General features: G+C 40.1%; 2 protein-coding genes across 2 annotated transcripts in view; one reads left to right on the top strand and one right to left on the bottom strand.

Annotated features, from left to right (window-relative positions):
• gpr143 (G protein-coupled receptor 143) overlaps positions 1–8,553 on the top strand; it is a 13,650-nt gene extending 5,097 nt beyond the window's left edge. Inside the window, exons 2-10 of the mRNA XM_073473101.1 lie at positions 1–104; positions 2,427–2,536; positions 2,886–2,980; positions 3,892–3,984; positions 4,874–4,983; positions 5,073–5,181; positions 6,069–6,186; positions 6,278–6,533; positions 8,325–8,553. The exon at positions 1–104 is cut by the window's left edge and continues 154 nt beyond it. Coding sequence (XP_073329202.1) covers positions 1–104; positions 2,427–2,536; positions 2,886–2,980; positions 3,892–3,984; positions 4,874–4,983; positions 5,073–5,181; positions 6,069–6,186; positions 6,278–6,533; positions 8,325–8,428 — 1,099 coding nt within the window. The 3' untranslated portion in view covers positions 8,429–8,553. The remainder of the gene's footprint in view (positions 105–2,426; positions 2,537–2,885; positions 2,981–3,891; positions 3,985–4,873; positions 4,984–5,072; positions 5,182–6,068; positions 6,187–6,277; positions 6,534–8,324) is intronic.
• A 471-nt stretch (positions 8,554–9,024) lies between these two features.
• The window catches only part of tbl1x (transducin beta like 1 X-linked), a 28,151-nt gene continuing 13,879 nt past the window's right edge, over positions 9,025–23,296 (bottom strand). The window contains exons 2-15 of the mRNA XM_073473666.1: positions 20,840–20,945; positions 17,921–18,066; positions 17,513–17,732; positions 15,577–15,709; positions 15,257–15,398; positions 15,079–15,142; positions 14,852–14,949; positions 14,167–14,227; positions 13,907–14,028; positions 13,744–13,818; positions 13,534–13,661; positions 11,632–11,797; positions 11,440–11,541; positions 9,025–11,264 (exon numbers count right to left, since the gene is read on the bottom strand). Coding sequence (XP_073329767.1) covers positions 11,238–11,264; positions 11,440–11,541; positions 11,632–11,797; positions 13,534–13,661; positions 13,744–13,818; positions 13,907–14,028; positions 14,167–14,227; positions 14,852–14,949; positions 15,079–15,142; positions 15,257–15,398; positions 15,577–15,709; positions 17,513–17,732; positions 17,921–18,066; positions 20,840–20,897 — 1,542 coding nt within the window. The 5' untranslated portion in view covers positions 20,898–20,945 and the 3' untranslated portion in view covers positions 9,025–11,237. The remainder of the gene's footprint in view (positions 11,265–11,439; positions 11,542–11,631; positions 11,798–13,533; positions 13,662–13,743; positions 13,819–13,906; positions 14,029–14,166; positions 14,228–14,851; positions 14,950–15,078; positions 15,143–15,256; positions 15,399–15,576; positions 15,710–17,512; positions 17,733–17,920; positions 18,067–20,839; positions 20,946–23,296) is intronic.

Raw genomic sequence — 23,296 nt, 5'->3', positions numbered from 1 at the left:
ACGCAAAGGATACAGACGACTGGGACAGTATCCTCTGCCCAGGCCCGCGTCCTCCTCCCGGATACTGTTCATCATCAGTGTATGTGACATACTGGGATGTGCAGGTAAAGAAAGGCTGACCTACTTTTTTTTTTTTTTTACAGAGAGAGAAAGGGCGAGTAGATTTCACAACGTGGTTGCTCGCTGGTGCCAATTACGCACGCAGATGTGTTGTTTTAAACTCCATTGTTGCGCCATATGTGCGTGCCTTATCCAAACAGAGAGGAGACATTAAACATAAGTTTAGTACAGCTATGAAAACTGTCTTTTAAAGATGCACAGGGTTCTTCTTTCAGCCTTAATGTGTGTTGGTAAGAGATTTAAGCAAAGCCCCATGACGCAAAGCATGAAATTAAATAAAGATAATTATGTTAAAAAATGTAATTTATCTGGCATAAAAAAGAAAAAGATTTGTTTTTCGGTATAAAGTGATCCCACATGAGCTGTTGCAACATTTGGATTCAATAAAACAGGCTGTGAACATGTCACTCTTTTTCCAGCCAACCTGATTACAAACTGTAAAACTCAAACACCAGCTCAGATAAAGTTTGTGCATAATAGAGAAGCAGCTTATTTCAGAACGAAAGAGTGAATCATGCTCCTCTCAAGTGAGTAATGAAATGACTCATAACAACTGCAAACCTTTCTTTTTATTGGCATGTGTTGAGTTGAAAGCAGCATTGTTCTTTTTTTGTGACCAATTCCTTCACAGTTTGCAGGTATTCATCAACAGGTAGCTACTGTCAGTATCATAACTTATAGACATTCAGTATCAGGGTAATAAAAGAGGTACATAAACGAATAATAACACATAAAACAAATATTTGTACCCTCTCTTAATTAATGAATGCGTTAACATTTTAATCAGCACTACCATTATGATAACGATGGTAACAAATACAGATAAGTAGCATTAAGGATACACCTGCAACTGATCCCTTCTTAACCCTGACCCATTTTGTGCAAACGTGCACCTACATCACTGAAACAAACGTTTTTTACACAAAGAAAGAAATATCTTCATGTATACCACTCGCCGAATTAACAAATAGGCCTAAATAGTCAAGAATGTGTTGAAGACAGCATTTCACAAAGTTCATAAAGTTTCTCCTTACGCAACAAGTCTTAAAAGTTGGGATTTTTATAAGGGAGTCTGGGGGCTTTCTCCACAGATGACAAAGAAGTAGCCTTTATTAGTTACTTTTAAAATATATTTAAAATATATTTTTAAAATATCAGTTGCAACACATAAATCATTGCTTTATGTGTTGATGAGCACAGGCCTTATAATGTGGGTTAAACACAGTGTGGATCTATTTATTTAGGATTTCAGTGTTCTGGTTCACAGTGTTTTTTATATTTGAAAATTCATCTCATTTCAGTGTTTGAAATTTAAAAAAGTTAAGATTTTGCACATTTATCAGTTCTGTAAGATTATTTATAACATAATGGGGATCAACGCTGGCTGGAGGGCCCTGCTGGACATATTTCCAGATATCCACAGACTATGGGATCACCACTGACTGTACATGCAGGAAATTAACTCAAAAGTGCACTGTGGAGTAAAAAAAAAGACAAAATGTGAGTAAAAATTAATATCATATTTCTAGCTGGGTAAATCGCCTCCTTCCTAGCCTCGAGCATGAAATGGCCTGCCCCATTCATCCACGCAACAGATAAAATCTCTATTAAAGAGTGACCAACCAACCAACCAACACCACACGATACAATATAACACATTTATAATCATCACCAGTCTTCATTTCCGCTGCAGTGAATTACAGGTTGCCCTTTTGTTAGCTAACGGTTAAAAAAGTCCTGATGATGATTCAAATCACAAAGTGCCCAGTTTGGAGAAGTAGTTATATTCATCATCAAACGAATGCAGCGTTGTTCTTAAAGTGACTGATAAGTTACAGAAAAGGCTGTAGATTATTTTCACATTCTACGGCCGACACTTGAACTGCTCATTCATAACTTTCCTCTGCCCTTGGAGAAGGCAGATGAGGTCATGTACATTCACCGCTGCAAACTAACAGCGTGAAGCACCATTTCAAATAAAATACACAACAGCATGCAGCCTGCATCACATTAAGGTTGTGGGAGAGCTCCCATGTTTCCATTCCGCAGTGAGGGTGTAGGAAATGGAAACACCCCCATAAAACACACCTGGAGGCAGTTCATATTTCCATGATACAAAGCTGCTATTACAAGGACTCCATGTCTGAATCTAATTAATAAATTCACTTAATAATTCCGAGAACAAACAAGTTAAGTAATTTCACATCCCCTCTTCTGTTTATTCCTCCCTCTGCCTTGCCGAGCAGGAATCGTCTAATTTCCTCAACAGTTACAGTTAAAGATCATGTGTTGTTTTCCTCTGCCAGGTATCATCATCAGGTCATCTGTCTGGCTTGGCCTGCCAAACATCATTGACCACATCTCAGTGGCAAACAGCACTGATGTCTGGCCAGAGGTCTTCTGTGTCGGCAGCGCGGTATGTAGGACAAAGCATCACCCTGTCCGGCTATCAAACAGTTCACTTCAGACTTCCAGCGTGCAAATGTTTCTTGTTTGCTAGAAGATTGACATTTGACATTTGAAAGGGAGGTCATTGTGAAAAATCCAGATTTCATGAGTAAAAGCAGTCATTTGCTTTAATGCGTGATCAGCAATCATGTGCATAGCCAGCTGTTAAGCTACTACAATGCATCCTTTGTGACTGAAAAGGCAGAGATAACAGATTAGCGTCAAAAATTAAGCACAATTACACACATACTTCTTATAATCAGAATGATTATAGCTATGAGGTAATAAGAATACTGTTTCCAATTCGTGTGTTACAGATGTGGATCCAGTTGTTTTTCAGCGCCTCTTTTTGGTGGACCTTTTGTTACGCCGTTGACGTCTTCCTGGTGGTGAAAACATCAGCAGGAATCAGGTGCTCTGAACCTCACCCTCCATCTGACACAAGTCATTATCACCTCAACAAGATGAAGCACAGAGCTTTAAACTGTGCTCTCACTTCGCGTCACTGTCTACAAGAGATTTAAAGGAGAAGTTCTCCCAAAAATGAAAATTCAGTCATTATTTACTCACAGCTATGCTGATGGAAAGGTGGGTGAAGTTTTGTATTGCATAAAAAAAACATTTCTGGAGCTTCACAGCAAAACAGCGCTGCAGCGTTCTCCTAAACAACTGAAGTAGATGGGGACTTGTTTCAAAACAACAACAAAAATGGATTTAATGGTTCTATGCAACTATTCTGGCGTAATCTAAGTCTCCGGAAACCCCGACATCCCAAATTGATTTGAAAAGATGTTATTTATACCCCATTGAAAGCAAAAGTCTTCACATCAATAGTCAAAATCTTCACTGTAACTGCTAAGCTAAAAGTGTTAGCATGCACCCGGTCTAAAGTAGGTGCACAAGCTTAACCGCGTGTCAAAGGTGTAAATAACATCTTTACAAATCATTTTGGGATCTCTGGGTTTTTAGAGACTTGGATTACACCAGACTTGCTATATTTTAAATGTTTTTGTCCTTTGTTATTACAAATATTTCCATCAGCTTGGGAGTGAGTGGATACAGAATATTTTTTCATTTGTGGGTGAACTTCTCCTTTAATGCCTCTTCTTTCACTATTTGTTGCAGAGAAAGTAGTCTGAGTCACAGTTCTTTAATATTCTTCTTGTGTTTCAGTGGGCCAACAATATGCTTTCCTCCCCCCAGTCTGTGTTCTACATTTGCTGCCGGCACAGAAAAGAAAAAAAAAAAGAACAATCATCAAGATACAGAGCTGCAGCATGAGTTGTGAGCTCAGTCTCATGACTCTGTTTCTTTCCCCATCAGCACCATTATCCTCTACCACATGATTACGTGGGGTCTGGCTGTGCTGTTGTGCATTGAAGGAGTGGCCATGCTCTATTACCCATCCATCTCCGAGTAAGACTCTTTGTTGTTCCTAATTACACCATCAAGCACCTTTCAGCATCTGCTGGTCTTGTCATGAGATAAACAAAGAAGATGAACTTTTTTGTTTGTCACTTTCTTTTCTCCCAGCAGCCATTTTCCTTTGAAATCATGCTCAGGGTGGGAAGCTCAAATGATGGGATGATGTCCGACTGCTCTGTTCTAGGTTATAAGTCATGTAAATGTAGAGAATGTGAGAATTCGTTATCGTTTCAACACTTTGGGCCAGGAACATTAGGCCCATATTTCAATGTAAAACACATATTTGATAATCCATTAGCTACCTACCAACAGCTCACGTTAGCATTCAACCTCTTCCTAGCTAACACTACCATTTGTGTTACACAGTATGCGTGGAAAGGTGTCAGATATTGCTTGTTCTGAAATATCAATGTGCATCTTGAACACTTACTTTGTTGTATCATCAAACAGTAACGTTAGCCAGGAAGCAGCTGAATGTTAATTGTTTAACATTAGCTGTTGTGTAATGGTAACTAACGGGTTGTTTAATCTTGAAATATTGACCAACGTCGCTCCGGATTGAACCTAAATGTTGTCTGTTAAATTGCTGAACAGCTGGGAAGAGGTGACATGAATAATTGTCAAGGTTCTCTACAGCAGCATGACATTATTGCAGCATTTGAGCTGAGTGTGACATCAGAGGAAAATGGTCGCCATGTGATTATGGTCTGTTTACAAGAAAAGACTGTGGATCACTTGTCAAATATACAAGGGACAATCTGTGGTGACAGAAAAATGTTTGTTTCCCTGTTTCGGCCATGCAGTCGCCACATTATAGTACTTCTTTAGCTTTAGCTGTGATGCTGATGCTAATTCAAATTTTATGTTGCATTTTTTTCAGTTGCGAACAAGGCCTCCAGCACGCCATCCCACACTATGTCACCACGTACGCACCGATGCTGCTCGTCCTCGTGGCCAATCCTGTCTTCTTCAGTCGCACCATATCTGCAGGTCAGTTCCTCGCTCTGAATCTCTTGATGTCAAACACTTTCTCACACATGACATTCATTGACCACCTCTTCTCTCCTTCCAACCTGCAGTGACATCTTTACTAAAAGGACGACAAGGAATCTACACTGAAAACGAGAGGCGGCTGGCCACCGAGATAAAAATACGCTTCTTTAAGATAATGCTGGTGTTCTTTATTTGGTATGTTACCGTTCTTTATCATCGAGCATACACTTAATAGTTTGACATTTACACTTGTATACTTTCTTGCCGAGAGTTAGTTGAGAGGATCTGTACTTTCACGTTATACGGTAAATATGAAGCAGGGAAAAAGCTTGCATGGCTCTGTCCAATGGTAATGAAATTCACACATTCTTAACATTTTTACCAAGAATTATTTTTGAATTCAGGCTGAACAGACTGTTTATGGTATGAAAATCAAAAGACAGACACTTGAGACTTGCTTGAGCTGTGTAATCCATTGCTTCAGACATCAGGTTTGCATTTATTTTGTCATTTTTACTGAATTGTTCATGGTAATGCAGTTTGAAAGCAGTTTGATTTGAGAAGTCTGCGTTGACTTACCTCATGAGGTTAATGTCAACTTCCACCATATTCAAGGTGCAGACATGGTGTTCATGTGTAATACATGTGTATTAGGGTTTTTCTGGCTTCAGAGGAAGCTGTGTGTTATCAGATGTTGCCTCTGGTGATGTATCTCAAGGGCTAAGTTGCATTGTGGGTAGCGTATGTTGCAGGTTTTGAAAAGGAAGAAGAATGCTTGGAATGAAAAAAGTCGATCTCTGGTTCTGCTGTATCGAATGATCATAACTGTTCATAATAAGTTAAATAAGAGTGCAAAGCTTGACCAGCGGACTCATCTTCAAAACCTGGTGCCTACATTACCCACGATGCAAATTAGCCACTGAGTGACATCACTGGAGGCAATTTATCAGATTACATGCAGCTTCCTCTGGAGCCACAAAAGACTGTATACTACATATTCATTTGATCAAAAGTTTAATACATTTATATTTACAACTGTAGCTGTTACTGAGACATATTATTATTCATGTGTGATGTTTCAGCTGGGTTCCCAACATCATCAATGAGAGCCTCCTCTTCTACCTGGAGATGCAGACAGACATCAATGACAACGGCTTCAGGGATATCAGAAACGCAGCCCTCATCACGTGGTTCATCATGGTGGGTGGACAAATATCAGCAAACAGAATGAAGAAGATTAGTTTTATCATTATCCAACACCTTATATTATTCTGTATTTTCACTATTATAGGGCATCCTGAACCCCATGCAAGCTTTCCTGAACACGCTGGCCTTTCACGGCTGGACAGGCTTCGACGTGGACTTCAGCCTGCAGAGGAGGAGGGAGCTGGCCTGGGACTCTGTTTCTACTTCAGTGCCCAACGCAGCGGGCCACAATCCCATGGTGGGAAGCACTCTGCTCTACCAGAGTCACATCCAGGACTCCAAGAAGAACACGATGGGCAACGGGCAGCACCACTCCGACGGCATCAGTGTCCTCTCAGAAGGTAATTGGGCGTTCACTGGCAGTAACGGCTCACCTGTATATCAGGGCTGGTGAAGCTCTGTTACATGGTGTCTCCTGATGCCGTGCTCTATATCAGATGTATTTTCTTTTGGGTGATACCACTATGGCATCCACTGGGGAAAGCTTTTTATCATTGTGATTTAATTAGTTTCAGCTGCAGAGCTCTGGAGATATCGAGCAGAAAAAAGTTTGATGATAAAATACTTCACATTGCACAGAAAGTTACACATTCTTTTAATAAATAATAAGCAGATGACAACAGTGTTGCTACTATTCTTAATCCACCGTAGCAGGACATGCTTGTTTACTGTACAACTTTGATATGTATGCAAAATTCTGTCAAGCATGCTGCTTGGGTGCCGAGTCATCACAGCGTTTTAATGTTATTACTGATATAAGATGATATGCAGAGAGAGGAGAGGCTGTTAAAAACATGTAGATAAACCAGGTTAAATACACTCAGTTGCCAATCTTTGTGGGACACCTTGCTCAGAGAAATGCAATCTGGCAAAACAAACTTTAGAAGAAAGATGTTGGTTCAACTTTATAGTCATTTTGTGCCATCTTTGACTGCTGTATGTGCTTTAGGTGTAGCTAGTTGTACCTAACTGGCAGCTGAGCATATTTTACCTGGTTTATCTATATTTTTATACATTTGTCCTTGCTCACTGCATATAATCGTATGTGCTGCATGTAGTCTGTACACTGATGTGCATTTCCTGGATATAAATGTCAATATTTATACTTTTATTGTAGCTGAGTGATGACATTGGGATTTTACCCACAGGACATTCTGACCTGTTACAGTAGAAATAATTTGAGGTATAAATAATCACATTAAGGATGGCTGCTTCAGTTTCAAGGTGATGGGGCCTCACTTTGATAAGATTTGATCTTAAAGATCTTTACTTCATCCCAAAATTTAAAATTCAGTCATCTGCTCGTCCCCATGCTGATGGAACTTCAGGTGAAGTTTTGTAGTCCACAGAATATTTCTGGAGCTTCGCATCAAAACAGTGTTGCAGCATTCTGCTGAACAACTGAAGTGGATGGGGACTTGTTTTAAAGCTAAAAAACTTTTTTCCTTTTTTAAGTCCCCATCTACGTCAGTTGTTTTGGAGAATGCTGCAATGCTGTTTTTGTTTAATGGACAACAAAATTTTCCCCGACTTTCCATTGACATGGGGCTGATAGATGAATAATGACGGAATTTTGATTTTTGGGTGAACTTATCCTTTAGGTGTGACTTGAGCAGAAAAGCACATTGAAGTATTTATTTACAAATCCTTATATGAAGCAGAGATTAATTTTATTTAGTTTGGGACACATGCATCCATGCCTGTGGTGAACTTTGCAGTAGCTACCTGTTGATACAATTAAATGTATTTTGGGATGATTTTGTAAAGCATTTTATACCATTTTATACAAGCTTGTGTTTGTGCACCAAGAGGATCATGTACAAAATCACTGTTTTGTGTCACTATTCAGTCAGAAATAAAGTTAATCTTTTAAAAGATTTATGTTTTTTTAGTCATTTATAAAGCCTTCAATCTGTTTTTCGGTCATAGACTGAAAAAGACTCATGGCAAGAGCGATGCATTAAAATGTCCACATTAAAAACTGCACTTGCATGATAAAATTCCCAAAATACATTTGTGAATCCATGCACACATTTTATGAAGGGATGTGTGAATATCTCAATGGATCAGCAGTTTTATAGGCTGTGAAGGTGTCCTGTGCAGTAACACCTGCCCCTATTTTGTCTTGCTAGGTTCAGAGTCTAGTACAGTTGAAATCAACATTTCCAGCGAGCTACGAGACTATGACGATGTAGACGCTGATGGAGAATCCTTGGAGAACTCTGTGAGGCACTAGCTGGGGTCATCAACAACCCGCCTCCCTCTACTTTTCCTGTGTGACATTGTTTTTTTTATAAGCTACTTTTGTTTTAGATTGTCTCCTCTTAGTCTCTATTGTCCCAGGTATTAACTGGTCATGAGATTTCATTAGTTGGTGCGACAGGATAAGTCTAATTCTTGATTCCAAGCCTTTTATTTCTTCCTAAGCTTTTTAAATCTGTCTGCAGCACAGTTTGGTTTTACATCAACGGTACAGCAGCTGAACAGTCCCAAAGTTAGAAAATTACATTTTTTTTTTATATAACTGATAGCAGACTTTAAAAGTGCCTTAAGTGCTGGAGGAAAGATTTCCCCATGGAAAATTCATTGAATTAGTTGCTGGTTTTGTGATACACAATCTTTCCATTAAGCTCCCAAAGAATGTAATGACAATTTACTGTATTTCGAACTGTCCATCTTGTATTTTTGCACACATCCATTTTATAACATTAAATATCCAAAATATTTCTTAAGGTTTCGTTGGTCACACTTTCTTTGTCTTTTGAGGGGCTGCATAGCAATTTTAAACACCCGAGCTTTGAAGAACACTCAATTAAAGACACAGTCTCCATGTTTTCTGATATCAAAATAGAGTGATTTATTTGAGACACTGAATGACTTCAACGTTTTGTCTTGGAAACAGGTGACCACACCCTGGACCAGGGTGCGAGAGAGAGAGAGAGATAGTAGCTGTCACAGCACTTAATCCATTTTTGGGCTCCTTAGCATGCCAAGAAAGGCCACCAACCCACAGCCCAATTCTCAGTCTGACACAGACAATAATGGCTCTCAAATGAAAAAGTCAGAAAACAATGAACCACCCGTTAAAGGACCAGTGTGTAGGATTTAGTAGCATCTAGCGGTGAGGTTGCAGCGTCTCACCCTCCTCTACAGCGGCCGCTTAAAACGTGGAAAACATGAAGGCTCCTTCTGTAGGTATAAAAGGCTCATTCTAAGGTAACGAAAACCACGATTCTTAATTTAAGGTGATTAAACACTCATGAAAACATAATTATGAATAGATCCCCCTGAATCCTACACACTGGACCTTTAATATCCAAATGTGACAATTAAAAAAAGAGGGAGAAAAAAAGACAAAAATAAAACATTGGCCCTTCACTTTCAGCAAAATCTGAACATTTGCTGAACCGCCCATTACAAAAAGTGCACTTCACATAGCTCAAGCAGAAGTTGACTGAAAGGAAAAGGGACCAGAAAAAAAGGCAAATCAAAGTGGTGGCGAGTTAGTTTGAAGATCTTTTACATGAGATCCCACTAAGTAGAGGGAGGCAGACTTACTGCCCACGACACAGGCATTTCAAATCTGACCAAATCTGATCATCCGGCAGCGTTCGGTGGGACTTAACGAGACCAATCAGAGTTTTTTTTTTTTTTAAAGCAACAGCAGGACTTTTGCTTGACCTCCACACCTCCACCTTCTGGCCAAAATGTGCTCTGAATTTTCAGTAGATTGCTCAGAGGAAAGTGCCAAAGAGAAACCATGGTAATGCTAATCAAGCAGGTGTTGTTTTCCTGCATGATGTCCTGTTCCACATACAATACACAGTTAAAGCAGAAATCAAGCAGAGGACTGTGATGACTCTTCCCCCCCAGAGGATTCCCTGAATGCAGGTGAATGAGGTGCACATTTCCTCCGTGGCTTTCAGGGATCAGTAGTGGAAAGCAAAGCTGCTTAACACATCTGCGTCAATGCCATTTGCGACTCGCTGAAAAACAAAATAACTTGATGCATCGGATGTGATTGGCCCAGTTGAAAAAGACTGTATTAAAAGGAGCTGATGAGACATGCACTTTGTTTAAAAAGAGGTCTCATCACGTTTTGTCAGCAAAGATGTGACCGCTCTAGCCATTAATGAGCCCCTACAGGATGGCAATAAAGTGTACTGTATATAAACATATATACACAGTATATAAGTCTGTGTATTAATCTAATTTACATATCTTTACATTCTTAAATTTACATCCAAAAAAGGGAGAAAATTCTCTTTGTAAACCACACTTTTCACATCTTGTCCACAAAATGACGTTTTCTAATCTTGAGTGAACTGAGCAGGTCATTTTAGGAGGTTAGGACTGTTTCTTGGCAGGTTTTCCTGGTGTTAAACGTGAGCTAAGAACTAACCTCGCAGCGGCACATTCAGTTTTGACTTTCAAAAGTCCATCTGTGGAAAATAGACCAAAAAAAGCAAGAAGCACTCTTGAAACAAACTATTCTCCACTGAGTAGAGTACAGCACCCTGTCGACTGACAAACCAGTGCTTCAGTATCTGTTACTTTTATCACGTCCCATGAAGTAACATTTGCTCAGAGGAAATCTAAAACCACAGCCTTTTCTTTCACAATTTGTTGCCTTTGACAGCCAAACACGTGTGTCTCATTAACACTTTTCTCTTTATATAAAACTCATCTTTGTGTTTCCACCCTTTCACCCCGATAACGGCTGGACCAGAGGCCCGGAGGGATCGCAGCACTTCCTCATTAGAAACCTTTTAAAACGTGGATGCACCCAGGGAGTTGGATTTAGTCCAGTCTTAGGGATCTCTTGACGAACGTGTTTCACATAGGCGTATCATAAAACACACATCAACAAACTGTAAGGTGCACTGGAGTCAGCTGGTGTCGGCTCCTCAGCAGCTGCTGCGGTAAACTGGTTTTGTTTCATTCCACCTTACGGCTCTTCTCGAGCAGTGACAGTTTGTTTGCTGATGTCAGAAGAAGGCAATTTGCTGCACATTCCAGGATTCATCATCAAAGTCTCACGTCCGCTATTTTCGGAGATCAAGAACACAAACCTAAGGGGGAAAGAGAAGGTAGCTTTAATAATACATTACAAGCAACATGTCATTTTTTTTAACTTGTTGTTCTTAGTACTAGAAATACTTTTTCTGAGCTGATTTTATTCGCACTAAACCCTAAAAAAGGAAATAAATGAGTGAGCTGCAAATTGTTGTAAACGATTAGGCATACCGAGCCGTCTGACGCACTGGCACCAACTTTGTCCCCAGTGCCGTTCCAGCACACCTCGAAGATCCCACCAGTGCCCCTGTAGCTGTGCACCAAGGCTCCAGTCTGAAACAACAGTGCAAACAAATAAATGACCAACTCTGTCACGATGTACTGATCACAATGAATCTTCTTCCATTTAAATCAGACGCTCACCGTGGTGTTCCAAATGTGGACACACTTATCAAAGGAGCCGCTGGCCAGGTGCTTGCCGTCGGGGCTGAAGGCCACACTGTAGACGGGTTCCTGGTGCTTGGTCAGCGTGTGAATACAAACCCCCCGCTCGACATCCCAAAGTCGTACTGTCGAGTCGAAAGAGGCGCTGTGGGAAAAGAAAGTGCATAGATTATAGCAGAACCAAGGACTCCTAAAGATCATCCATTTCTTAAATGGATTTTTTTGTATGTATTTGTAAGATAAAACATTTATCCGTATCGGAAAAAATCTCTGCAAATCATTAAAATGATCAAAACTACAACTCTGTAACCTGCCTGCAAAATGCCTCTCAACAGCATAGGTCATTATTTCCAAGGATTTATGCTGCAGTGAATGAACGCCAAAAGCTTTAGATCGTTATCATGTGTTAGTTGTTTCTGCATCAGAACATCTTGTCCTCCACAATTTCACAATTCTAACAAGTAAAAACATCTCAGAAACATCATCAATCAGAGCTTCTATAAGTAGAAACACGACACAACAAAGGTCACACTTTGATACTATGCCAAAAAAATGAAAAAATGTGTGAACTTGACAAACTGCATCTTTGACTCCAAAACAGAAACACTGTTGAAAACCAATGGTGATATAAAGGAGGAGGATTTCAATTAACACATCTTCCTCACCCAGGTATAAATAGTACCTGGGTACCAGGGCTAATCTTCTACGGGTGCCCTCGGCAACAAATTAAAGTGAACTCAGAAGGATATAATGTCTGGAGCAAAACTGAAGTCAATTAAAATGTATTGCACACGTAGAGTTCAACGGTGGCATTTACTTTAAGATTATCAAGTTCCTTCCAGGAAGTGGTGATAATAATGACAGCTTTATTGCCAGTGTGAACTATATGCAGGTGCGATGGGTTGTCAGCGAGGGCTGTAAATTCCTGTCGTACTCGAACTTGAACGTTTACACATGCATGCACATCTGGGTCAGGGTTTAGGGTTGTAGGCCACTGATAATAACAAGAACAGGGTTTCTTCTGAATACTAGGCCATGTCAAGTGTCCCATTCCCACACACACGTACGTATTTTGTTCTGAGCACACAAACTTGGGACTTAAAATTGATATCGCAGGTGTAACGCAGGGTTCATACAGCTTTTTAAGAGTGAATTTCAAGTTGTTTTCAAGCACTTTCAAGGTGACTAAACCAACAATTTACAGACTCAAATCCTTTATCATCACATGTAGATTGTTACCAAAAAATCGAGAGTGAATAAGTTAACAGGATTCCTTCATACCCACAGCAAACAATGTATAATGTCACTTTGTTTATTTTACCAGCTGTTTATAATAACTTTGACTTGGGGTAGCACAATATAGTAAAAACAATCACATTGCAATTCTTTTTGACGGATATTGTGATTGCGATATGATTCACTATTAGTGGGAATGATACATTTTGCATTACATTTTTTATTTCTACTCAAAAAAATTGTCATGATTTTAATAGTAATCATGATGAAGTGACATTTGTTTGGGTATTTACCAAACAAACAAACCAAAAAAGAAATTGCAGCTTCTGCAACTTGAATATTGCACTTGGACATATTGCAATTTCGGTAATTTGTACATCCCTGCTTTGACTGTATGTTGTGATCATGATTAGTTAATGCTTTCCAATTTTTCCACCAGGAGACAACAAATAATATGACGAGAGGATTGTTTCATTGCAAATATCAAAAGATTTTTGGTTGATTGACTGTAGATGAAACACCCAGTATGTTGCAAATCAAGCATTTGAATTCCAGCATATTCCTACCCTTATTGGAGCATATTCCAAACTTTCAATATTTTGTTTGAAACCTGTAAGTGTGTGTTATGTGTGAGAGATTTCCTACCTGGCGAGCATGATGTTGGAGTTGGGGTTGCTTGTGCCGGGGCCTGTGGGACTCCACTTGATGGTGTAGATCTCTTTACTATGAGCCTGGAGGTCATGGACGCACGACTCTTGCTTCATACTCCAAATCTGCAACAGCAAATTATGTCTGAATAAAAATCACCACTGACGTCTGTTGTCTCTAACCTCTCAGACTGAGGACTAGTCTTACCTTTAAGGTCATATCATCTGAGCAGGAGGCAAGTAGCATGCCCGATGGATCCCATTTAATGGCATTAACTTCATTCTGCCAAACACAAAAACTTGTTAGCTTGACTGTCAAGGGAGCGAGTGTGGTATGAGGTCAGATGAGCAACAGAGAAAAAGCTGTTTACCGTGTGGCCCTGGAAGGTCTTGAGGGGCCGGTCATTGCCAAGGCGACATACGTGGATGCACATGTCTGTGCTGCAGGAGGCAAAGGTGGTGTTGTTCTGCCAGTCGACATCCAGTGCTGGGGCTGTGAAACAATTGAATGCACAGGTTCATTAAGGGGTTGCTGAGGTTTATGAGCCCAAGAAGGAAACATTTTGGATCCTATTTATTATCTACAATAATAAGCTTTTATTGTTCTCGATACACAGTGAACTCGCTTTACCTGAGTGAAAAGGGAACTGCTGCTTGGCTTCTCCTGTGTGTGCGTCCCAAATGATTGTCGTCTAGAAAATGAAATGGAGCATTTCAACAAATGAATACAGCTTTTCTGAATGCATCATTATAAACATAATGACATATTAAAGGCTTTTTAAGAGGTACTCCAAAGGAATGCCAGGCCTTGAATTAAACACTAAATAGGTAGGTAGGGTAAACACATAACTGATGCATCTAGCGTCATAGTCATCGTCCTTGGTGTGTCTTTGTAAGTTGAATTTCTTTTCTCTGCCTGTTCAACTTCTCTCTGATACACAGCTTTATTTTCAAAGAATAATGCACAAAATAACACGTCACTGTAGCACAAAAACTGCAATTAATGTAAATAACTTGTACAGATTCCATTTTGTCTCACTTAATTATGAATAAAGTTTTATCTAATAGATTTGGCTCCATGCTAAAACGACGCTATGATATAATATTGTGAAATATTTAATAACATATGCAAGACATTAATAATTTCAGGGTTCTCTGGCTGTATCGACTTTATACCGTAAAGAAGATTAACTGTTAACACAGAGCAGTTTGCATGGTAGTTTATGGACACCAAAAAAAATGTTATTCTAAAGACATTTAATTGAGCTTTATTATTCTTTGTGTCTGTTAAAAGAAAGAAAAACTGTCTGACATACCTTATCTACACCAGCACTGAGAATAGAGTTCCCCTTCTTGTTCCACTTGAGTGCAAATATGGGCCCTTTGTGCTGTCCCAAGGTGCTTGCCAGATTTCCTAATGGATAAGACCCATATTAATTTCTTGTGAAAAAAGATCCCTCCAGAACATGTCACAGATGTTGCATTATTCACAATGCCAGAAACCTAATGAAACAACACCATGTTGGAACGATGGAGGACATACCATCCTTTGTCCATATCCGAGCAAATCCATCATATGAGCCCGTTGCCAGGAGAGTCCCGTCGCTCTGTTGGAGGGAAAGATAACAAACCTGTTATTTAACCGTCCTCAGCTGCTCAGTCCGTTTTCCACAAGGTAAAGCTAGAATAGGAGAGATGTGGACGGATGATCAGGAACTTACATTCCAGTCTAGTGAGGTGACGTCTTTGTTGCTGGGGACATCCTGGCCACCTTCTCGGATACAGTGGCGCAGCACCAGCTGGGTGGAGTTGGAGTTATTGTTCTCGTTCAGGTTCCAGATCCGAGCGGTGGAGTCCCCCGAGCTGAACAGAATACCAACGCAGCAGGAGGGGGGGTCAAAAGATTATTGGAACATAAGCTGTCAGCGGTGGATCTTATAAAGCCATATATCTTCCAAAATAAAAGCCAAAGCGTGCATACGATATAATATGACTCATCCAGCGTGAATTAAGATCAGTTTCAGCACAGACAGAGACTCACCCTGAGGCCAGCAGATCGCTGACAGGGTTCCAGGCACAGATGAACACTTCAGACTCGTGGCCTCGCAGCACTGTGGCTTTACTGGCTGGTATCTCCACATCTACATCCATCTCCATGGGCTCACTGTGGTTATCTGAGGAGAGTGGGCACACACATATTTATATATGCATCAACACATGCATGCAAACACACATGCCTGCACTTGTCAGCAAGCCTGAAGGATGATTACGGTATTTTTAAACCTGGGCTCTGGGTCTGAACTAATGTGTTAAAAGGTAACACAATATCACAAACTACTTAACCAATCAAGGCAGCGTTAGACCAACAACTCCAGTATTCTGCGTGGTTAAATTACTGTTTTTGTCAATGGAGTCTGGTGGCTTTGAAGAGAGCGATACATTTTCTGATTAAACAAAAAGGATTTTACGCTTTCAATAACTGGTACATCTCTATCTAAATCCTTCCCATAGTGTTGTCAGAGAATAATGTAAGTAAGGTTTATGTTGCAACCATTGCATTTATGCAGCTGCCAGATTAAGGCGATCTACTGGACCGATTCCAAAACCTTTTGTACTTGTAGTCATTTATACACCAAAATATGTAACCATAGACCATTAAAATAACAGAATAACCCTTTAAGAGTGGTATAGATAAACTGCTGATCACCTCTATGAATATGAATTGTTAACAAATGTTAAAGGAGGTGAAGGGCTGCCTTTAAATAACAGGAAGATATCAAAGAAAATCAATAATAAGTTTTGGTTGCTATATGGCAGAGCTATTTTTATTTATCTCCGTCTGAAAATACTGACCCACTTGGAGTGCACACAATTATCACAGTATAATGAGAACCCAGCCACAGTAAAGAATCTAGCCTCAAGATTATGTGAAAGCTTCCCTGTGTACTTTTCTTACACCCGACTCTTCCTGTTGTCTTCCACACGTTCAAATTAAATTTCTAGGTGATGTGTTGACACAAACATCCACTCCTCTTCCCCTTGTTTAGAGTTCCACCTGATCTACACCTCTCTGGTTTCACTCAAAGAGGAAGCTGCGAACGATATCACATTCTGTGAAAGCCACACGGCTGTTGTTGTTTCTCTGTGTAAAGCTGTGCGCTAATTATGGCAGGTCATCTGTGTTTGGTAGGTTTAAGGATGCAACTTCTAGGCTGTTTTCTTATGAAAGCACAGAGCCAAAACACAGTGTGGGAAGAGTAGCTGCTGCCTTGTCTTTGAATTCTCGCCCCTGTTCTTCATACAGATTCATATAATACTGTGGATATAACTGTGTATTATTCATGCAGTCGTTGCATGCACCATTTCTATTTGAAACTGAGAAAACACTGAGAGTCAATGTTGTAATTCTGCCATGGTGATGATAATGTGAGTTAAAAGTAACAACAGATACGGTAAATTTTAATAAGAAACCAGCTATTTTACTTTGAATTTTCTAGGCCCAAATCCCTGAAATTTCAAGGAGCCAACACAGCTTTTGAGGCACATATCAAGGTTAATTGCTGTTACACCAGTGAAAACATTTTAATGAGAACAAGGCGGCTTTGGAGAACCTCAAACAACAATTTAAAAATATATATCAAGAAGAACTTCAATTTGTATTCTTGCACAAGTGACATGAATTCAAAGCACTTTCAATGACCCATGTCCATTTCCAAAAACTTGAAAAGGCCATATTTATTTTCCCTCAAACTGAAAAACTCATGATCCATGGGAGCCCTGTTGAAGCTTCATTCTTGACACTTTTGCCAAAAAGCTCCTTATATCATCTAAAATTTCAATAGAAATACAGTTTATTATGAGCTGCAGGTCGAGAAACTAGAGACTTGTCTGCTTGTCCCTTTCTTTTTACTCCACTTTATTACTTTTTGATCACATCATTTCAGTCAGTTCAGTAAAGTACTAAAGAGTCAACTTACTCATGTTGTGAGTGCCGTTCTCCTCTCCGTTGAGAGTGGCTTCTCCATTCTTTGGTGTGTTCGACTGGATTCCAGAGGTCGAAGCTGCGTTGGCACAGGCCGCCTGTTGTTGGGCTAACTTGTCACGGAAGGCTTGTTGCCGCGTCTGCACCACATCTGGCATGACTGCGTCGATGAGCGACAGCGACTCGATTGGTCGACCATCGAAGACTGTACCATCCTGTCAGGACAAAGGCAGTTAATGACGCATCATGGGGCAATGTGATTATTTATAGAAGCGAGTGTTTCCTGCTTCTTCTACAATACAAACATTTGAACATGTTAACCTGGCATGTTGTGTCTGTCCATTTGTCATTAAGCAACAGAAAACATCTGTGAGAGTCAGTAACAACAGGTCTCTGCCCTCACCTCATTGATGCTGATTTCTGCCTCCACATACTGAAGCCCCTTCTGCAGGATGGAGATGAGGGCTGCAGGGGGCACTAGTGTTCCATTGATGTTGGACTGGCTGATGTGGCTCTCAATGCCAAAGGTGAAAGCTGAGTGGGAGAAACCTGAAAACAAAACACCATTCACATTCATTAAACGGGAGAGTGCCAAGCACAAGATGTGCACAAACACAACACAAATATTCAAAGAAAAGTCTTGTCTGATCCAAACAAAGCCAACAGTAATCGCATACAAAAACCGAATGGCATAACAAGTGTGACATTTGAGAGTATAATAAGGCATGCCAATGTCAATGTGGACCTCTCAGGGCTACGAGTAGCTTGTTTTCTGCCAGATGGCTGCAGAGACAGTCTCAATAAACAGTAATAAAGAGACAGAGTCGAGGATTTCAATTACTGATACAAATCCTATGGAACAGTGAATAGCATGTTGATAACTAAATGGCCAACGCAATATTCTTTGTTCCCACATTAAAAGGGAGGGGGGCATGTTTATTAAAATCCACCATGAGCTGAAGATCTTCGTATCTTCATATAAAGTGTTATGTTTGACCGTGCATAACATAAAAAACATTATGTGCTTTGTCCTTAGAAAATTGCTTATGGATGACAAGTCTTTTTTCTAGACAACGCTCAAACAAGATGTGCACATTAGGGCTGCATATACCAATTATTATCATTACTGATTAACCTGAAGATTATTTTCACGATTGATCGTTTAATCTACAAAATGTCACAAAAAATGCGAAAAATGCTCATCATTAGTGGCATCTTCAAATTGCATTTTTGTCCAACCAACAGTCCAAGATTCAGAGACTCTTCATTTACTGTCATAAACGACAAAGGAAAGCAGCAACATTTAAGAAGCTGGACCCAGCAAGTGACATTTTTGCTTGACAATTAACGTAAAGGATAAATTCACCCAGAACTGAAGAGTGAGTCACAGTCACAATCTACTCACCCCGCTGTCAATAGAAAGTTGAACCAAATTTCAACTGGAGCTATATTGCAAAACAGCGTTTCAGCATTCTGAAGCAGCAATTGAAGTAGATGAAAAAAGATATAAAATGGCTCCACAAAGCTTGTCAAGCATAATCCAAGTCTCCAGAAGCCCCAAAATCCCAAATAGATCTGAAAAGATGATATTTACATCTGAAGCTGCAAAGCTAAAAGGGTTAGAACACAACCCGTCTGAAGCGAGTGCACGAGCTCGACAGCACGTCAAGAGTCTTTTCAACATCTTTCCAAATCAATTTGGGATCTCAGTGATTGCGGAGACTTGGATTATGCCAGACGAGCTGTATGGAGCTATTTCAGTTTTTTTTCCAGTCCCTAGCTACTTCAGTTATTGCTGCAACACTGTTTGTCTGTAAAGCTCCAGAAATGGTGTGTGGACAACGAAACTTAAACCGACTTGGGGGTGACTAGATAATGACTGAATTTTCTTTTACTGTTGCAGCTTTGACGCGCAAAGTCAGCAAAAACCCTGGAAATTAGGCCTGTCACGATAACAAATTTTGCTGGACGATAAATTGTCCTAGAAATTATTGCGATAAACGATAATATTGTCGCTTTGAGACCATTTTTCAACTAATATAATGATAATGGCATAATAATGCAAGTACACCCTTTCAAAGATCAATAAACCTTTATTTCTAAAGAATATTTAACATTGGAATGTGAAGAAGACATTTTAAATATCCAAAATAAATAAAGATGGAGGCTGTGGCCAAAGCAATTGAGCCATGGCCAGCCACGGTTCCTTATTGCAGCAACAATATTAGCACCATTGTCTGTAGCGATGCGGAGGCGTGACGGTACACGTGATGATGATGACGTATGTGTTTTTTTCCAAGGTGTTTCCCCGTTAATCTAAACATGTACCAGCTGTCTGTTTATAATCATATGGATGCTGTTATAATGTGTTGTAATTGAGATCCTGACACACCAAACATCCTGGAAAGTGACAAAGTTACGTTTTTCTATAATTTACATAATTACATAATCGCCATCAGTAAACTGGACGCTGTCTGACTATTTCACTCGCGGGGTTCATGAAGTTCACTGAGTCTTGTCGGGAGGGCTGACCGTCACCATGACAACAGTAACTGACCGTCGCGCGACAAACACTTGGTGAGTTAAAGTTTTTTGCCGGGGACAGACGCTGTTTTTCGGGCAGAAATGTGACGAAGAGTCGGTCAGACCGACAGGCTGACAGACACTTGGTGAGTTAAAGTTTTTTGCCGGGGACAGACGCTGTTTTTCGGGCAGAAATGTGACGAAGAGTCGGTCAGACCGACAGGCTGACAGACACTTCTCCACGAATAACTGCGGTATTTTTTTCCTCACATAAATTGCCAAAGACACGACCAGTTACTACGTTCCTGTTGTTTGGTCCTGTAACGTTGCTTTGTGGGACATTTATCTTTATTTTGTTGAGTGAAGGATCTGTAGAGTTATCAGACACCAACACCATCAGATCAACACGCCCTCGCTCCGCGCCGCCGGCTCGTTTCGCCTCTGATACTACCTCCGGAGGCGCAGCGAAATTTCACCCCTCACCGCATCTGAAACGTTCACACAAAGGCGGATGCGGAGAATTGGCGCAGTATCCCCGCATGCAAACGGCTGCGTGAATGGGGCTAGTGACTGACAAGAGGGTTCTAGTGAGAGACACGAGGAAAACAAACAAGCATGCAAATGGAAATTATCGAGGCCGGCAAAATTATCGAGCTCATTTTAATTTATCGTATGATTAATTGATTTATTGATTATCGTGACAGGCCTACTGGAAATCTAAAAAGAAAATACATGCATGTATCGAGCCCAAATACATTCATTCAGTATCCGTGTGTGTAGCAGACATAAAGAAACAAACCTGATTCTTGGAGGTATCTGTAGACCAAGAAATTCACTTCATCACTGGTAATACTCATCTTAGCCCACTGAAAGGGGGGAGGTGTGTTGGAAGGCTGGGTTCACTCCTGAAAATAGAAACAAAAATAAAAGTTGAGATTAGCATTTAGGTCTGTGGTCTAGACTCTGACATATTCTAACAAATGATATCTCTATCATGGTCCAATAAAAATAGATACAAATCCTGCACACTGCAGAGTGTGTGTCCTGTGGGTCTGTCCTGTGCCTTGTTTAATGATGCAGTCATGTGCTGACATATTTTAACAGGACAGCCCAGACATCTAACCTCTGTTAGTAACTTCACACTCTCGTCTCGCCCCTTTTCATGATTCCTTCCTTTGACAATGTCAATGGCCGGGTCACTTAACCTGTAAATCCATGTCTGGTAGTGTGTCTAAGTATTTCTAGCTTCTTTTCTTGGGACTAATGGGAGTGTCTATATCCATTTGGCTATCACTGAGAACTCACTGGTGCTTTCCATTAGTGACCCGGCCAACCATCTAGATGGAAAGAGCCCTGATAAAGCAGCAAGGATATTAAATGCCTGTCTACTGCCCATTTAGTGAATTACAGAAGAGAGCAAGAGGCAAATTATTCATAGCAGCCAGCCTGACCTTCCCTTCTGAGTTATTTTCAACAAACAGTGGTGTTTAATAGAGCTTGTGTTACCATTTCAGATTGAGATGGTCTCAGAACTGAAGGGAGCTCAAGAAACAAAACGGCAATTATGTTTTTAATTCCATCATGTTTTTATCCTCAGGCTGATGAAGAATATTGCAGTTCATAATTTACCAGCGGCTCAGGCACATGCTATACCAAAGCAGGGTAAAAGGAGCTGGAACAACATTGCTCATACACCCACACACAATGTAAACATACACTAATGTACAGTACATAATATAAAAAGGAAAGAATGGTCTTTGAGTAGGTTATCGTTTGGAAAAAAAGCACAACAAAATAAAAACTGCAAATGAGTAATCACATTCGATATATATTATAACTATAATAATTTCCTGCTCTCCCACTGGGAGATAAAGCAACTGATATTCTGCCGAGAGCACACAGTGAAATAAAGGGGGGTGGTGTCAGGTATGAAGACTGCATGGCTGTCCAACTTTCATTCCAAACACTGTCCAGGCCCACTCAAGTTCCCCTTTGGTAGCATAGCAACAAGAGAGATCGAGCAAAATAGACAGAGAATGGTGTTGTCCCAATTACCAGTGGGCATACAGCCAGAGGGGTTGAACATGTTACTCAACATGAATTATTCACTCTTTCACCTTGGTATATTCTTTCAGATGGAGTCTGCCTTTATTGTACCACAGCAGACATGCTAAGGGCTGGAAATATAACAAGCTCTGCAACTGGTACAGCCACAAAATTAAGTTTAACGTTTTTCAACACAAAAGGAGATGCTGTTAAAGGTGCCCTGTGGAGTTTTCTAGTAAACAAATAGAAATTATGTTTGCATTCATTCAGCAAAACTCTGTATGAGGTAAGGCTGGGCAATATTACATCATTATGGTGATATGAGATTGTTTATTGTCTTACATTTTGGATATATGACAGGAGTGTTGTCTTTTCCTGGTTTTAAAGGCTGCATTAAAGTAAAGTGATGATTTTCTGAACTTACCAGACTGTTCTACTTGTTCTAATACTTGTCTTTACCCACGTCGTCATTATATCCACATTACTGATAACTGATCAAAATACTCAATATGTTAAGTACCAATCGTCATCCCCATAATATGTTTCAATATCGTTAGATATTTGATGAACATTTTTGTGATATTTGATTTTGTCATCCAGTCCCAGCATTTAGCTAGACCTAGTTGCTGTGGAGATTTCTAAATATCGAGACATACAATATATAGGTACCACGAAAGAGCATAAAACTATTGCAATATGATTTTAAGGCCATATCGCCCCATAGTATGAGGTTAAACAAATGTGTTGAATGTCTATCCCTCCACGTAAAAAAATTGGAAAGGCAATTTTTTTAACATTTTAAAAGGGGCAATATGTGAGAAGTTGAAAACATAAGTCAGCTAAAATTATCAACAGAATGTGAAGAAATAACAGTTTTGACATTATAATGTCTGAGTATTGTGTTGCAAAGATATCTACTCAAGTTAGCATGCTAACCAGCTAGGCCCAGCCTGTCCCAGCCCAAAGCCCCTGTGCTGCTCATGTAAACACTAACACTCTCCTGGTCCCAAGTGCCCAGTCTGAACTGCTAGCTTCACAGCTAACTGAGTTAACTAGCTAAGGGCCGCCACAGGTAGCAGCAGTTAGAGGTTACTCTGGTAACATGCTGCCCCCTATTTGTTTTGAGTATGAATTTTATATATTGCACCTGTGTTGTTTGTATCCATATTAACTAGCAAGCAGTTTTTCTTCTTCTCTGCCTTTGTTGGAG

The sequence above is a fragment of the Pagrus major genome, chromosome 9, assembly GCF_040436345.1.
Source record: "Pagrus major chromosome 9, Pma_NU_1.0".
Classification (NCBI taxonomy): Eukaryota; Metazoa; Chordata; class Actinopteri; order Spariformes; family Sparidae; genus Pagrus; species Pagrus major.
The sequence above is the reverse complement of the archived record's forward strand: the minus strand, read 5'-3'. Positions and strand labels throughout refer to the sequence as shown.